Raw genomic sequence first — 17,638 nt, 5'->3', positions numbered from 1 at the left:
GCCTGAGACGTCCACGAGGCAGTGGTGGAGTGGCTGGCTCTCTATCAAGCGCCCACTCTGCGCCAGCTACTCATCCAAGTTCTTCCCCAAACTGCCTCGTGTGATGTTCCCAACAATACTCTGAAGAAAGATAATTATCGCTGCTTCACAGGCAGGGAAATGAGGCTCAGAAGAACCAAGCAACGTGATCACGGGCATATTAAGTGATGAGCTGAGATTCCAATCTGCCAGCTTTTGTTATCCGCTTCACCTGGGAAGGGACCTCATTTCCTCATGAGGGACTGGATGCTCTCCGATGCTCCCTCCCCACAAAGTTTGTACTCCAGTTCCTCAGGGCTGGGGCAGTGTGGCAACAACACGAGCATTGGAGGCAGACCCAATTCAAAGCCCTGGCACCAATTCACCGGCTGTGTGATCTGAGACCTGTTATTTGACCATTGTCATTAATTGTAAACGTTAGAAACTATGTGTGTCAGCAACCTAATGCGATGCTCAATAAACAGCAGGTGTTATCATATTCCGTAGCCGTGAGGAAGATCCAGACAGACATAAAGGCTTTAAACAGAAAGGTCCAGCTCCTACACTTCCCGTTTCCGCCAGCAGGGGTCAGCCCTGTGCCAGGCTAAGAAGTGCACAGGAACAGCCCTGCTGGGGAACTCACTGGGCTCTCCCCCAAAGGCTATTTATCCAGGAGTTGAGGGAACCCTGCAGGCAACTCACCTCCCTACCCAGGTAGGAGCCTTCCTTTTCAAAGATCAGGGCCAGGTACTCTTCCCTGTTTCTTGCAAAGAATCCAGTAATCTCCTCCAACCTGCAAGAGACAACGCTGGCAGTCACGCTCCAGAGCCCGTGGGAATAGAGCAAAACTGCTGGTGACACCAGAGCAGCTGACACAACCACACACATCCCTCCTCTGTTTGCACACAAGGCCTCCCAGAAGCCTCTCCAATGCAGCCCTCCAGTGGGAGTAAACCAAGCCCTGTCTCAAAAGACTCTGCCCGTTACCCAAAGCTGCCTCTCCATGTCCCCCTCCTATGTGGGTTTTTTCTTCAGTCAGAAGTGAGTATGGGCAGCCTGGGGAGAAGACCTGGGAAGGCCCAGGCTGAGAATGCAGATTTTATTGGTGTCCTAAGAGGCTGGTGTTCACTAGCCATCAGCCCCAATCTGGGCCAAGTCACTACCAACTGGGAGATCTGCATTTTCCTCTCCTGGAGCAGGCGTACAAAAGGAATTAAGGAGTTGCCGATGTGGCTCCTTGGGTTAAGGACCCGACATTGTCTCTGTGAGGATGCGGGTTTGATTCCCAGCCTCGCTCAGTGGGTTAAGGATCCAGCCTTGCCACAAGCTGCAGCATAGGTCACAGATGTGGCTCGGATCTGGCGTGGCTGTGGCTGTGGCAAGGTCCTGCTGCTGTAGCTCCAATTTGATCCCTAGCCTGGGAAGTTCCATATGCTGCAGGTGCAGCCCTAATTTAAAAAAAAAAAAAAAGGGAGTTCCTGTCGTGGCTCAGTGGTTAATGAAGCCGAATAGGAACCATGAGGTTGCGGGTTCAATCCCTGGCCTCGCTCAGTGGGTTAAGGATCTGGCACTGCCGTGAGCTGTGATGTACGTTGCAGACACGGCTTGGATCCCACATTGCTGTGGCTCTGGCGTAGGCGGCGGCTATAGCTCCAATTAGATCCCTAGCCTAGGAACCCCCTTATGCTGCGGGAGTGGCCCTAAAAAAGGCAAAAAGACAAAAAGACAAAAAAAAAAGGAATTAAAGAATCAGAAAGTCCGAGGTGTAAGAGACCTTAGAAGCTGTCTGCTCCAGTTTTTTTTGTGTTTTTTTTTTTTTTTTTTGCTTTTTAGGGCTGCATCTGTGGCCTACGGAAGGTCCCGTGCTAGGAGTCAGATTAGAGCAGCAGCTGCCAGCCTATCCACAGCCACAGAAACGCCGGCTCCAAGACGCATCTGTGACCTACACCACAGCTCACAGCAACACTGGATCCTTAACCCAATGAGGGAGGCCAGGGATCGAACCCATATCCTCATGGATACTAGTTGGGTTCATAACCTGCTCAGCCACAACAGGAAGGCAAAGCTTCTTATCTTAAGAAGAGGGAAGTAGGGCCTCAGGACAAAGGTGGAAATTAATAAGAAAGGGAATTTTATTATCCCCTCAAGTCAAAGAATTAAGATGCAAGATGTTTTAAAAACTCAGTGTTCAAGCAGAAAACAATTGCATCATACAAAAACAATTTGTTTCCTTATTCCAGTTAAAATCAGAGCATCATCAGACACGTAATGGGAGACGGCATCTTCTTTTTCTCCCCAACCTGATGACCTATTTCCTCTTCTGGACCCAACGACGCATCAGTGGTTACCTCCAAGCAGGAGGCACCACACAGGGCCAAGGGAGCCCAGCCCAGCCTGAGGACAGTACAAAGGGACACGCTAGAGAGGTGGGGGCCAGAGTGTACCCCAGAGGGTGGAGGGAAACAGGTGTTGTGGAGACGGACGGCCTCTGGGGTGGTGGCAGGTGGTCTTTCAGACAACTTCACCAACCTCCCCTAGGCTGGCAGGAGAGCAAGCCTACACGGTGGCTGTGCCCGTAGCCCGCCCCCACCCCATCCATTCCCACTCACGCTGGAAGAGGCAGCGCACGTCTCATCACATGCTCTGCCTCCTCCCTAGAGTTCGTTCGAAGGATCCCTTTGAGAGAGGCTGGCAGGTTCAAAGGATTGGTTGCTTTGGTGATCCCTCCAGGCCGAAAAGGCACCACGAGGGAGGGGTGGGTGTCAGAGAGAGGGACAGAGACACAGTCGTTGAGAAATGGAGGAAGAAAGGGGCAGGGCGGAGGCTGGCGTGAGTGTTTCCTGCAGACGTGGGGACTGGCTGTGGAGCCCCCAAACTGCACCAAGACCCTTTACCAAGCCCAGGGTCTCCGGAAGCCCCTCTACCAAGTCCAGGGTCTCTGAGAGCCCCTCTGGGAAGATGGAGAATTGGGAACGGTGCTGAGTCATCGCAAATTCGATTCGACACCAACTGACACCTGGAAACACAAACTCTTAGCAAGGCTATGGCTTTCAAGACCCCAGCACACAAATTTGGGGGGCCTTCAGCACCCGTGCCTGCCACATGAGGCCTTCGCAGCGCCTGGAACTTTCACTGTGATCTGAGGCTGGGCTCCCTCTAGGAGTCCCAGCTGGTACCTAGATTTGCTCCTTCTTGGCCCTTTAAGGCAGGCTTTCTCCTGTCCTACGTTCTCATCCAGAAGAGCAGGACCTCATGTCTTCAATCCACCTGTCTCCAAAGGTGGGGGAGTTAGGGTGAGACGCCGTGCACCTCATTATCCTGATGCCCTAGAAAACAGGCAATCCTGGCAGCCCGCCTGGCAGGTAGACACAGGAGGAGGCCAGCCACCGGATGCTCTGTGGCACGGAGAGCAGGGTCACCTCTGCAGCCCCCAGTCACAGCCACTGCTTAGGAGACGACCACCTTCATTTTATAGGGCTTTGTGCTTCTCAGCTCGCCACTCCCTTTCCTCGAAATGGCATTTGTTCTCCCTCTTTCCTCCCCACGTCCACCCTCTCAGTGACCCTCCCTGGGTCAGATCGTCTGAGACCCCGCTGCCTCCCCCAAGTGTTTCTGAGCACAGGCTGTGAGAGGTAGCAGGAGGTGGGACCCAGAGAACCCCCACCCATCCTTTCCCTCCCCACCAGTGTGATGCACCCTTGTGCCCCCATCAGCCCCAGGAAGTCAGGGCTCCTGGGGTAGGACCTGCAGCAACAGGAAGACTCCGCTGCTCTGGGCAGCGCCGGACTTCAGCTGCATAGACAACAGGAAGAATCAACCCAGGCCCTGGCCCCGCTGCCTGTGGTCCTGCCATACCCCCCAAGCAAGGCCTGCCCCAGCCCCAAATACCTGGCGGGCTCCAGCGGGGGGCAGGCGGGGGGCCACGTGTCACTGTGGGTCTCGAGGGCATCAATGAGCCTCTCTCGCAGCGTCTGCACATCGGCACCAGCCACTGCAAATGAAGACAGACACGGGGAGGCATGTGAGGAGATCGAATCCCCGTGTCCCCCTCAGCTTCCCGCACAAAGGGCCCAGGGCAGGAGCTAGTTCTGAGCACAACATAGCCCAAGGGGGTGTGGGTTGGGGCCACCCCTGGGGCCTGAGGCATTGCAGGGGGACCCCTCCCTCAGGGTAGGAGAGTGTCCTTCTGGGCCCCCAGGGCTCCCCCAAGCTGTCCAGCTGCCCCTCTGGATGCTGACCCCACTGAGACACAAAGGGTTATTCCGGGAACAGGTGACCCTTCCCGCTTCCCAGGATGGAGCCAGATGCAAGGGCTTCTTCAGCCTCATCTTCCCGAAGGCATCGTCCAGACTGGCTGCGGAGGACACGTCCGGGGAAACACAAACTTGGCTTTCCCCAGGGAACGCCTCACCCCGCCGACCCTGATGGGCTTTCTTTACCCTCGAAGCAGCCCAGGTGAGAGAGGGAGGGGACAATATTGGCAGTTCCCATATCCCCCGTGAGCCGGGACACCCACCTGGCAGGGTAGCTCCTGAGCCGGTCCTGGAAAAGGCCTTAAAGAACTGGAAGCAGACACACAGGCAAGAATGAGTGACACGGGGACCCCAGAGCACAACCCCCGCGCCTGCCAGGTCTGCCTTTGAGACCCAACTGCTTACTCGACGGGGCGACCCTGGGGAAATGACTTAACTTTCGTGAGCCTCAGCCAAGGGGGGCATTGGTTCCCCTCCCCAGCATCCTCACCCCTGATCCCTGTCCCCCCAGCCCTGGAGCACCCAGAGAGCTGCAGCTTGGACACTTTACTATGCGGCACTGGTCCGTAGCACGAGGTGACTGGTACCCAGCACAAAGAGTTATCCTCTGAATGAATGATGCAGATCCCTCTGGAAAAATAAAGCGACCTCACTTCATACCCCAGCTCACCCCCTGGAAGATGCCAGCTGCCAGCTGCCCCCCAAAGCCATCTGCCCTTGCTCCTTATCTTGGAAAAGGGGCAGCGGGGGCTGGCAGCTCTGGCCACAGAGGACTCCCAGCCTGGCTCCAGAGATACTTTGTGTTTTCCTGGAAGTGTCCTCCCCAGCCAGTCTGGACGATGCCACCCCTCCAGTTCTGTCCTATGGAGGGGTGGCCTGAGCCCCTGAAGACACAAGCCCTGTTACAGATGGGCCAGCTTAATTCCTTCCCCATGTACACGACACCCAGGCCCAGTCTGTCACCACTTTGGAGAGAGGACAACTCCTTAGAATCTGGGCTCCCTCCTAAGGGGTGAGAGAGCTGCCAGAACTCTGCCCTGGGCTGAGGAGGGAACGGACTTCAGCTGTCCTCGCAGACAGCCTCTTAACTGCCTGGGGAAGAGACTGCAGGGTGGGAAGAAGCCTCCTTCTCCAACAGGACGGCTGTGCTGCCTTATCTCAAGCTGGTGGTTGAGTATAGGCCCTAGGGTCTACCAGACCTGGGCTCAAGGCCTGCTTCTGCTATGCTCTTGCTGTGTGACCTTGGACAAGCGATTAACCTCTCTGAACCTTCCCATCTTTAGGATGAGGATGACATCATCGACCTTGGAGAAGTGCCATGAGGATGCAAGGACAGTACCTCTAAAGTGTGAGCGTGGTCCCTGGTGCATACAGTAAGAAATCAATAAATGTTAATGTCATCGCCACCATCATCATCCCTTCCCTTGCTCCTCCCTCTTACTCACTAGGAAACCCTGATCAGCTAGATCCGCCTGTTCCAGCCACTGGTAGGCAGACGGCTGAAATCTGGAGGCCACCTGCCGCCCCTCCCACGTGAAAAACAAAGATGCAGAGAAATCGTCCTCTCTCCCCACCTGCAACCTTCTCCTGCTCCCTCTGCTCGCATCTGGACCCCAGCGCCTGCTCACTGCTTTATTCTCTATTCAGAGCGTTAGTATAAACTTTTATTCTGGGTGGCAACCATCCATTGACACATGCCACATACATTTATAAGAGTGGTTTTTGCAGATACTCAACACATCTGGAATTAATAAAAATGACATGCTAGCCTTATGCTTGGACAAACGAGCATTAATTTCTAAGATCGTGACACGCGATCGAGCAGACAAAGCAAGGTAGGGCATTTACGGGCTGACATCGTTTCTCAGAGTCAGAGTAAAAGATGCACTGATGTGGGGTTTGGTTTCCTCCCAAATAAAAACCCAGAGGACGATCTTCACGCCCTTAGTGGTTATTGTCAGTTACTGGAAAGCAGCGTGGAGACGCTTCTTCAACCATCGGGCTTCTCAAATCTGAGCAGGTGCTTTATGAAGAGGGGCTGGCATCACCTCCAGCAAAAGGTCCTCCCCAGGCCCCAGGTGAGCCTTTGAAGGCGCCAGCCAGGTGCAGCAGGGGGGGGTCAGCCGGGAGCCTCTGATAGAGGAGTGCAGAACCTCCAAAGCTCCCCTCCTCCACGGGGTGCAGTGCTTCAGGGAAGGCCTCCCCCTCCCTCCAGTGACGTCCCACACTTCTTTTCTGTCCCCAGGAGCTTCCTCGTCACCTTCCTGAGCTCTGGTTCCCACACCTCACATTCTATAGGAATTTTTTCCTACCAATTAATCTTTCATTTCCCCTGTCTACCAGATCCTTTCCTATGCCCGCCAATGGACTCAAATCCTCCTCAGCTAAATGTTTTCGGCCACATCCATGCATGTGGAAGTTCCTGGGCCAAGGATTGAAGCCAAGCCACAGCAGTGACAACTCCATAGCCACTAGGCCACCAGGGAACTCCTACACTTTTTTTAAAAAGAAGAAAGAGGAATTCCCTTGTGGCTCAGTGGGTTGAGGATCCGGCATTGTCACTGCTGTGGCTGTGGATACAACTGGGGCACAGGCTAGAGCCCTGGCCTGGGAAATTGCCCATGTTGTGGGTACAGCCAAAAAAAATTTTTTTTAAGAAATAAAAAAGAAGAGGAGTCCCCTGGTGGCCTAGTGGTGAAGAACCTGGTGGTGTTACTGCTGTGGGGCAGGTTCGATCCCTCACCCAGGAATTTTGCGTGCTCTGGGCACGGCCAAACAAATAAATAAATTTTTGAACACTAAACCAAAAAAAAAAAAAAAAATTGAAAGAAGAAAGAAAGGACAGGAAGGGCAGCAGGATGGGAACAGAGCGAGGCCGTCTTCCTTCTGCAGGTACTGCAGCCCGTTTCCCCGCAATGCCAAACTCCTCCAAACACTGTCTGCTTAGTCCTCCGAATTCCTCTCTGCCTTCCTGAGAAGCTGACTGTGGCCCGTGCCCTGACCCCTGAGCTGTGACTGCTCCAGGACGGCTTGGCAGACCCTCTCTGTGGCCAGTCTGATGACCATCCAGCCCTCCTGCTCTCTCTGCAGCATCTGATGCTATCACCACCTGCTTCTCCCCCCGAGACTGCTTTGTGCCGTATCATCCCGATATGCTCCCTTTTCGCCATCATGTCACCACTCCGATTAGTCTGCCTGACACTGTCCCTCGTCCTTGTCCCAGCCTCACCCGTGACCTTGCTCCGGTGTCCGTGGCCCTTGCCATCTCCTGCCCTGTCTCTCCTCCAGCCACGGAGCAGATAGGGACACTCTTCTGTTTACAAAGCCCAAGAGGCGCTTTCACAAACGAGGGGCTTGGTCTATTTTTTTTTTTTTTTGAATGAATGAGTGAATACATGGGTGAAAATACAAACAAACCCACTGTTTGTCTCCCTTGCCAATGTCAACTCTTTTATTTATTTATTTATTTATTTATTTTTGTCTTTTTGTTATTTCTTGGGCCGCTCCCGCGGCATATGGAGGTTCCCAGGCTAGGGGTCGAATCGGAGCTGTAGCCACCGGCCTACGCCAGAGTCACAGCAACGCGGGATCCGAGCTGCGTCTGCGACCTACACCACAGCTCACGGCAACACCAGATTGTTAACTCACTGAGCAAGAGCAGGGACCGAACCCGCAACCTCATGGTTCCTAGTCGGATTCGTTAACCACTGTGCCATGACGGGAACTCCTCAACTCTTTTATTTAAATGGCTTGCAATCTGGACCCTCTGGCTCAGGTCCTCACCCGTCTTCTGTTTCTTCCAGGTGTCAGGCCCCCCACCCAATACACACACACTCTCCAGGACTGAGTCACCCCTCCCCTAACCTGTTTCTCCACCTGTGTTCCTTATCTCACCCAGTGATCGCCCTCCTTCCTGCCACCCAGACCATCATCTCCCTCTCTCGCAAGCCCTGCGTTCTGTGAACTTGACCTCTGTGATGTCTCTTCTACAGTCTTTGAGACCAGTTGCCTTGTCTAGACCAGGACCTACCACCTACTTCCTGTCCCCAGCTCACGCGGTAATATGCTCCATCTCTTCATTCTCTAGCCATTACCTGTATTTATTTATTTTATTATTATTATTATTTTTTTTTTTTTTTTTTTTTGCTTTTTAGGGCTGCACCCACGGCAAATGGAGGTTCCCAGGCTAGGGGTCGAATCGGAGCTACAGCTGCTGGCTTATGCTACAGCCACAGCAACACGGGATCCGAGCTGCATCTATGACCTACACCACAGCTCATGGCAATGCCAGATCCCCAACCCACTGAGTGAGGCCAGGGATCAAACCTGCGTCTTCATGGATACTAGTCAGATTCGTTTCCACTGAGCCACAGCAGGAACTCCTTTGCTTACGTTTCTAAGGGACATCTCTGGACTCATCCTATCACTCGTCCTCAAATCCCTCCCATGACTCCCTACTTACTGCCAATGAATAATGTCCCACGTCACAGCGTCCGAGGATCTGCCTCCACACTTACCGCCCGCTGCCCCCTCATTCCCTACATTTCAGCTACAGGGACTTTAGCCTAAATTTTCCATCCATCCACCTTCCAACTGGGAGGGCAAAACTATAGCTTTCTCACCTCTACAAGCCCCACGGCGACTGGCACAGTGTCTAGGACCTGGAAACACTCAAAAGACAGCTGCTCATTTGAACAGAGACTCTCTATCCTTTGATCAGCTTGGAAGCTCATGTAAAAATCATATTAAAATCAAGTCAGGGCGCATTTTTGTCCCCTTATTAATATGCATCCTGATTAGGTCAGCTGTTGGAGGCGTGGGCCCTACCCAAAGGAAACCGCCACCACTCCTTGGAAACAGACCCAATTAAAACTCCAGCAGTGAGTTTTCTTTCCTCCAGAAGCAGTCGGCACCCCTTCTGCTTTCTCTCGGCACTTTACACAGGAGCTTCCGCTTTCCCTAACCTCGCAGCCCCTGGAATCCTCCCTGTCCCCCGCAAGGGCAGGGGACCAGATAGCGTTGGGCAGGTCTTTACCAACCTATCCAGGAACAGCTGGCTTCCCAGGGGCCCAGTAAGGCTAAGCAGAAAGCACACCTGCCAGTGGCGACCGTCAATGGTACCCAATCCAAGCGTTTAAACAAGCTTTGAGGAAAATGACCTTGAAATACCTTCTGGTGAACCCGTGAGGATGCAGTAGCTTAATGGTGCCTACCTTGTGAACCATCAGTGAAGGAGATGCCTGGGAGAGGGCAGGTGACTGCTAAGACCCCCTTTTTCCAGAGAGAGGCAGGAGACATCTGAGTCCTGTCCCCATCCCTGATGCCACAGCATCTAATGAGAGCCACACAAAAGAACAGCCTAGACTCTGTAGCCTCCCTCCCGGCCTTGAACTCATGAGCTGGCCATTCCTGGGCTCCCTGCTTTCGGGGCCCTGTCTTGGCCCCACACAGGAGACTCTGCTCCAGCCAGGCCAGGCTTCTCAACTCTCCACAGTTCCTCCCACGTCCGCTGCTCTCACCTTCTCCCCTCCCCACACTTCTGCTCTCTCCCAACCAAATCCCACCCATCCTTAATCCCCCTCCTCCAGGAACGCCTCCTGCCACATGCTGCCCCCTCCGATGCGGGAGAAAAAGAGATGGGAGAGCCCAGCAAATCCCCCCAGCATTCACTATGTACATGTGGCCCCCGCCTGTCGACTGGCTGGGGGCTCCCAGGGCCCCTGCAGAGGGCACTTTCCTGTCTGGCCGACCTCAACTGTGTTTCTGGCCAGGGTTTACGGTGAGCACCGTGCTGTGCCCCCAGCAAACATTCATTCAACAGCTGCTGATGGACGGACCGCCTCAGACGCAGCATCACAGATGGGCTACCCTGCCCATGGGGCAATGAGAAGGATGACAAGTAACATTTATGGAGCCTGGAGTCATACACCGGGGTCTCTGCTAAAGACCTCAGTTCACACATGGCGACAATCCTCTTAGGTAGATATCATCATCCCATTTTTCAGACAAGGAAACTGAGGCTGGGCGGCTTCCTGAGTCACAGGCGGTAAGCAGGGGAGCCAGGATGTGAAGTCGCATCAATTAGCTCCTCAGAACTTAATGAAGGGAAAACGTCTGTCCCCTCCCACCCAATGCCGCTGCTTGCAGTAATCCTGATCCCAGCCCAGCCTTTAGCTAAAAAGGGTCCTGTCCCATTACCCACGGAGGGGCACTCCTGTGACCATGACAAATGGTCATGGACCATGCCAGCCTCTAGGTCCCCGTGGTGCCAGGGGGAACCAGCCACAAGGCTCTCCCCAGCTCTGTTCTCTTCCAGCTGGGCCCTGGCTTCAGGCTGATGGGGCCCTGACATAGCTGGTCCGCCCTGCAGGACCAGGTGTTTGCTAAACAGGCTGGGCTAGTGGAAGCACAATGTTTGCTCACAGTGACAAAGGGCAGGAAGCAAAGGAAAGGGGACAATGACAGATGTCACTGGGGGTGGCCAGACTCTCGCATGGGTCTGTCCCCATCACCCTAGCAACACTCTCACTTCTCCCTGTTCAAACATGTCCTCATCCTAGAGTTTCTTGCAGCCTTTGTGGGAGGGAGGAAGGACAGGGCTGAAGACAGAACACAGAGGGACAGGGCTGTCTCTCCGTCCTGCCGACAGCCAGGCCCACCTCCAAGGTCTGCACTGCTTTCTAGGGAGTCCAGCCACGCTGCCCACAGGCACACCGGGTTCTCAATGGGCCAGAATCCCTGGAGATCTGGAATCTGAGGAGTGTTTTCCAAACACTAGAAGCAATCTAAGTGGTAAGCTGTAAAATCGCTTTAGTGAATCACAGTATTTAAAAAAAATAAATAAATAGAACGGAAAATATCAGTGTGCTGCACTTACTAAGAATATGATTTTATGAAACATTTGTTGTTTAGGGATAACAGATACAAACCAATTTCTGGATCTCACGGTAAATACTGTGGGTCACAGGAGTAACATGTGTTTCAACAGCTCGGGACCTTAAAGCAGAGACCTACCAGGACCCCGAACCACTGTGCCCTAGACCGGAGCCCTAAGGAGGACCCTGCCCACCTCTTCCTGCCCAAACTGAACAGCGGGAGCCTCGGAGGGCTTGGCCGAGGGAGGCCGCGACACTGGTTTCTGCAGCTCTTAAGAAATGGACAGGTGACTGCCAGCCCAGCCCAGCCCGGGGCTGCCCATGTCAAGGCAGGGGGAGGTCAAGGAGACCAGCTCAGGGCCCTCCCCGCACCCCTCCCACAGGCGGCTGGGTGGCGGAGGAGATGATTAATCTGATTCATCGCTGGAGGCACTCAGGCGGCGTGTGCTGCGTGACTGGGGTAGGCGCTGAGAAGCTTCTGGATTGCCTGATGTACCTGGGCCGCCTGCTTCACACCCACTGCCTCCCAGACAGAAACAGAAAGCCCTCCCTCGCCTCGGGGTGGGGGGGGGTGGGGTGCTGGCAGGGGTTGCACCCCTGCGTGGAGTGCTCGCTGGGAGGAAAATCACTGGCCTGGGAGCAGGGACTCCGGCTGCCACAATGGTTTTCCCACAGCTTCCCGGGCGGGGCTGCTGGCCCTGGCTCAGCAGCAGGAACAGAGAGCTCCATCCGCCCCCTCGGAGAGTGTTTTTGAATATTTGAAGTTACAGACCTTGGGGCCAAGGACAGGGCAATGGCCCTGCCAGGGAAGTCTTGTACTCAAAAGAGAGGGTTGATAAACAATCTCTCTGCCACCACCTCTAAAGGTTACAGCCGTCACTGCTGGCTCAGGACACTTCCCCAGGCCAGCCTGGTCCCAGCAGGCTGGAGCCTAAGCAGTAACGGGAGCAGCACTGGAGGAGGCTCGCCCCCAAACCCAGCAGGATCTCACTGGCTGCGAGAACAGACAACAGCCTGACATGGAGTTAGTGCTGGACGGGGGCTGGAGGGGGCTGGAGGGGGCTGGAGGCTTGCTTTTGAGAAGAATTCTACTTGGCATCATCAGGCTCAGATCCAGCTCAGGGTTCTGCCTGGCGACTGAAGGACCTGACCTTGAGGCAGAATATTAATTCAGGTTGTTAGTGGAGGAGCAGGGGCTCCGATGTAGCCCTTTGATGTGGATTTTGATTAACCTTTGTGGCTGAAGGGCTCTAGGCAGTAACCCCTCCGCAGGCCTTGTCTTCTTATAGGAAATGCAAACTCCCCACAGACTTTGTTTACTGTAGGAAATGCGAATCTCTAGCCCACTCCTCCAATGATAAAAAAGGAATGAGAGGAATGGTGACTTAATCCAAGAAAAGGACAAAGAAACCATAAAACGTACAGGGGACTTTTCCAACCCTAAAACCCATCTTGGACAAGGACTGATACAGGTAATTGAGCAAGGCCAAGGCGAGAAAAACCACATCTTTCTGGGCCCCATGTTGGTACCACCCCCCATCTTTAAGAGATAAAAATCCCTAAAGGACAATAGGAAAGGCAGGGCTCTTCCCCCGTGCCCCCCCCCCCCCGGGTCCTGGGAGCTATTTGCTTTTCTTTCTTTCTTTTCTTTTCTTTCTGTCTTTCTGCCATATCTTGGGCCGCTCCTGCGGCATATGGAGGTTCCCAGGCTAGGGGTTGAATCGGAGCTGTAGCCCCCAGCCTACGCCAGAGCCACAGCAACGCAAGATCCGAGCCGCGTCTGCAACCTACACCACAGCTCACGGCAACGCCGGATCCTTGACCCACTGAGCAAGGCCAGGGATCGAAGCCGCAACCTCATGGTTCCTAGTCGGATTCGTTAACCACTGCACCACGATGGGAACTCCCAACTATTTGCTTTTCTTTGATAAAGACTCTGTTTGCTTGCTGCCTGTGTGTTCGTGGAGTTCATTCTTTGACCGCCAAGAATCCAGATTCTGGTACCATCTTTCCAGGATCAAACTCAGAGATATCTTATCCTGGGGACAATGGTTGGCTTTTCTATTTTCAAAGGCATATCCTGATTATTCTTAGTGGCCACAGAGGAAACTGCTATTCCAGATGCCATTCTGGTGGGAGCACACTAATTATTTATTGCTGGCGGTAGAGAGAGATGCGGATTTGGATTCTTTAATTTGGAAGAGAACTGGATTATAGCCGGCCCTGAGCCCTGGGGAGGGCGCTAAGTTTAAAGGCAAAGCCTTGTGGCTGGGGGCTTCCCAGGGCCTCGGATGTGAGACCTTGGGAGTGGCCCGGATGTTGACTAAGCAGCTGATGCCCTGCGGTGAGCGGGCTGGCAGGCAAGGCATCATCAGAGAGCGTGTGCTACTTGCAGCCAGAGCTGGGGTGACGGGGCCCTCATGTGCTGGGTGTGACAACTCTCCTGATGGGGATCCCTGCTGCCTGAGACAGCAGGGTAAAGCCCTCCTGACAGGGCACTTCCAAGCCACTTAGATTCGAGGCACTTGCCTGATGAGGATGGGGCTTGCCAGTGTCTCTGGGGTCATTTACTGGGGGACCATGAGGCTCCCTGCATCTGATCCTGCCCACGGATGAGGCAGAGCCTGAATCCTGGTTTTACAGGAGTTAGACCGGCCTTCTAAAGCTGGAAGATCAGGAGGAGAGGAAAGAGGTCCCTGGGAGCTCTCAGTAGCCCAGGGGATGATCACGTAACAGCTAAACTCTGCCCATCCCAACATAACCACACGGAGCCCCCCTTTTCCCTTATAAGGGGTCGGGGAGGGGGGGGGATTGGGCCAGACCCAGGGAACCTCTTTCTGTTCTGCCTCCCAACTCACATCCCCTTCGGCCTCTAAAATAAGCAGCTCATCCCGGGGCAGTGCTCCAGGGGCTGTGATTTAAACAGGTCAAGCCCAGAAGCCTGGGAGGACCCTACAGAGCTCAGCAGCCGGGCAGATGCCAGTGTGGCACAGAGCAGCGGGCAACACGCTCCAGCGGCACTGCCCCCCAGGTCCCCTCGCCCCTCCTGGTCACACACCCTCACAGTCGGGAAGCCAGGGATGTCAAATTCTCTGCAGACTGCATTGTTGGTCTCCTCAGCACAGTCCAGGGCAGCGAGATTCAGCGCCGGTCTCCAGTCTGAAAGGACAAAGGACACGGAGCTAAGTGAGCAGGGCTGGCACCTCTGCCTGCTTCCCTCGCCCCCACCCCCAACACCGTGCAACACCCCACTGCCACCAACTCCCACGGGACCTGCCCCCAAAGCTCTTAGGAGATAGGTCACCCCTTCCCCAGAAAAGGACCTCTGAGACAGTTGGATTATTCTGCACACAGCCCATGCTGAGGATGCAATGAAATAGCACCAGCCACCTGCTCAGGAGGGCCATGCTGTCTCATAGTGGCATCTGTCTTTCTGCATTATGCTCTGGTGGGGGAGGGGCACAGTGGCTGGAGGGGCTGAAGAGAGGGGTGAGAGTCTCCTCTGCCTGCGGCAAAGCCTCGGGGACACTGCCTCGGTCCCTGCGGCCTGCTCTCCAGGAGGATCAGGTCCAGAAGGGTGAATGGCGAGCCTCAGCAGTTTAGAGTTCCCTTCATCCCTGATGAAGGCTTCTGCGGCCACAGGTACTGGCAGTGGGCCCAGCCAGGGTGAGTGGGACATATGGTACTGGGGACAGGCTCTCCTGCCAGAGACCGAGGCAGGAAGTCTAGCGGAGGAAGGGAAGATATCTGAGATGGAGAAGCCGCAGGGAAAGAAGCCACCCCAGGCGGCAAGGCCTCCCTCCACTGGAACTTACTGGCAAAGGGAACAATGGCCCCGTTCCGGGCCGCAGCCCAGGAGCTGAGAAAGAGAAAACAAACGCATCTACCAGGCAGACCTCCTGAACTCTGCTTCCAGGTCGGGTTCCCCTGGGGCACCCATCAAAGTGCCACGTCACAGTGAGGCTGCTCCCTCCAGGAGGGTGGCTGTGCACGTGAAACCGTGCAGACGGTGAGGTGATGATGGGCTGGTGCCACGTCCTGTGGCACCGGGCTCTGGAGGGATGTGGCGGCAGGAGAGACAAAGCGCTGGGGACCAAGCAGGGGCCTGGCAGGAAAGGTGGAAACTGAGTAGAGCCTTGACCATCAGTCGAGCTGACAGGGCACAGTGTGAGCAGGCGAGGAGGGGACACCAGTGGACTGCAGAGAGGCAGGCAGAGCTTCATCCTGGGCAGATGAAGGAAGGAGGGAGCTTCCCTGGGGAGGGGCAGCACATATGCTCCCCACAGGGCCCTCCTCTCATCATCAGGAGCATGGGATGGGGAGGGGGGATTTACACAGGCAGCCCCCCCAGAACCCACTATTTACAGAAAACTCAGATCCAAATAACATCCTTGAGACCCGTGGCTTTGCCAGGACCTCTTACCTCGCCCCAGAATCTGTCCCTTCTGACATCAGAAAAGCCATTCTTTCTGATGGCGCCAGAGCTCCAAGGACCTTTGATGCCCAGGGGAGGAGTGTTTGCGACTCTCACTTCCAGGACAGATGCATGAAGAACCAGGGTACCTCCCAGGCACCCCTAACCCATCCCTCAAAGGAAAGGCTCTAAAGGTTCAGAGCAACAAAGCTGGTCCTTCTTGGGCGGACACAAGAGAGAGGGTCTGGGACCAGGAGGCAGGCTGGAGGCAGCACCCAGTCTCTCCTCACCCCTCTCTCCCTGCTCCTTTCCTGCTGACACCTGCTCTGGGCACTGAATCCTGGTGGGAAGGAGGGAGGGAGTGAGGATGGGAGGATGGTGGCGGGGGGCGGGGTGGGGGCGAATGGAAGGGTTCAACAGATACAGCTGAGCCATGTCCTGGGATGTGATTTCCCCAACACTCTGGACCCCTCATCTCACCACACACCCCTGGTACAGGAGGGCAGCTGTTTCAGCAGCAAACACCTGCCGGCCGGACTGGCCTGTCTCCCACGGCATGACATCTAACAGCCAGGGCAGCCTGTGCAAACATGGCTGTAGTCAGCAGTCAGGGTCTGCTCCACGCTGGGCTCAGGACAGCACCCCTCCTGCCTTCCCTGTTCCCCCTCCCCCTCCCCCACTGGTGCCACCAGGGAGGGACAGGGTCAGGCAGGTCAGCCACGTGGACCTGAACCGCTCATCCCAGCCAGCTTCTGTGTCCTGTCCACCCTTCCTCCAAGTCCCTTCCCGCGTCCCCACTTCTCTCCCCGCTCCCAGCTTCTCCTCTGACCTCACCTCTAACCCACCCCCCTGGTGAGCCACAGCAGGCTTTCTTAGGGCAGCACCTGTCCAGATGAAAGGTCCGATTTCCCTCCTGGCCAAGGTTCTACTGTGTTCTATGACCAGCCTGCCCAGCCAGCGGGGATATTTTCTGTCTGTAAATCTGGTTATGTCACTCTCCATTCAATATTCGTTGGTGGCACCCATTGCCCTTAGGAGAAAACCTACAGGCAAGAAGAGGCCATTCTTGATCTGGTCCCTCCCCATCCACCAGCTTCCTCTTCCCACTTCCCTAAATTATGCTCCAGGAAGAGGAGCGCTGAGGGTTTTCACCTTCCTTGAAAGCACAATGCTTGTCCAGGCCACTCCCACAGCTACCCTTATCCTCCCAACAAACTCCCGTTTGTCAGGTATAACTCAGTTCAAATAGGAGTTTTTCCCCAGGAAGAGCTGCCTTCCAAGCACAAGGCTCAGGGCCCTGTTCTTGTCTCTACGACACAGTTACAAGCCTGTCCATCCCTAGGTGGCTTTTCTCCCTGCATCCTCCCTGCCCAGCTTCCCCACTACCCTGCACACAGCAGATGCTCAATGGCTACTGAATGAATTATCCAACCGACCCAGGCCAGGGGCTACTCCAGGGCTGGACCGTCTTCTCTGAGACTTCCTCTAGCCTCAGATCCAGGTAGGGTCATCCGTGAACGCAGAAGAAGGGAGCTGCCCAGGGACAGGGTTTTGCCTGGATTACAGGCAGAGCACCCCAGGCCTCCTTTCTAGGGCTCCTTCCCTGCCGGAGGGAGGCCCAGGGGAGGGTGGGAAGCACAGGTCACCCCGAAGGGCTAGCTGGGATATTCCAGGCTTGGCTCCTTTGGCTCTGCATCAAGGGCTTTTGTCACTCTGTTCGGGGAGACCCTCAGGAGAGGCCTGCCTGTTCTCAAGAGGCAGCAAGTCAGTTAGACACAAGGCGGATTGGAGGCAATTTTGTGTCCTTCCACCAGGCAGGGCCACTGGCAGGGGGTCTCACAAGGCCACCTGGCAGGGTGACCAAGGACGGCAGGCCTCAACTGCCCCTCTCTTCTCCAAGAGGGTAGGCTGCCATCCTTGCGGCCAGAGTCAGTGCTTGGGGCGCCCCGGGGCACAAAGACTCTGAAAGGTCAGGAAGGGGCGAGGACAGGAAGCTGGCATGCAGCAGGCACCCCCGGCGCATTCTTGATTTTTCTCACTCCACCAGCCCAGCAGAGTGGGCACCATTTCCTCCCCTG

The 17,638-nt window shown here is 55.1% G+C and overlaps 1 protein-coding gene across 2 annotated transcripts in view; it reads right to left on the bottom strand.

Annotated features, from left to right (window-relative positions):
- QSOX1 (quiescin sulfhydryl oxidase 1) overlaps positions 1–17,638 on the bottom strand; it is a 41,952-nt gene that overhangs the window by 18,337 nt on the left and 5,977 nt on the right. For both annotated transcript variants that reach the window (XM_047752040.1, XM_047752041.1), the window contains exons 2-5: positions 14,205–14,305; positions 4,535–4,580; positions 3,907–4,009; positions 721–811 (exon numbers count right to left, since the gene is read on the bottom strand). In XM_047752040.1, coding sequence (XP_047607996.1) covers positions 721–811; positions 3,907–4,009; positions 4,535–4,580; positions 14,205–14,305 — 341 coding nt within the window. The remainder of the gene's footprint in view (positions 1–720; positions 812–3,906; positions 4,010–4,534; positions 4,581–14,204; positions 14,306–17,638) is intronic.

This window comes from Phacochoerus africanus, chromosome 11 (genome assembly GCF_016906955.1).
Source record: "Phacochoerus africanus isolate WHEZ1 chromosome 11, ROS_Pafr_v1, whole genome shotgun sequence".
Taxonomy (NCBI): domain Eukaryota; kingdom Metazoa; phylum Chordata; class Mammalia; order Artiodactyla; family Suidae; genus Phacochoerus; species Phacochoerus africanus.
The sequence above is the reverse complement of the archived record's forward strand: the minus strand, read 5'-3'. Positions and strand labels throughout refer to the sequence as shown.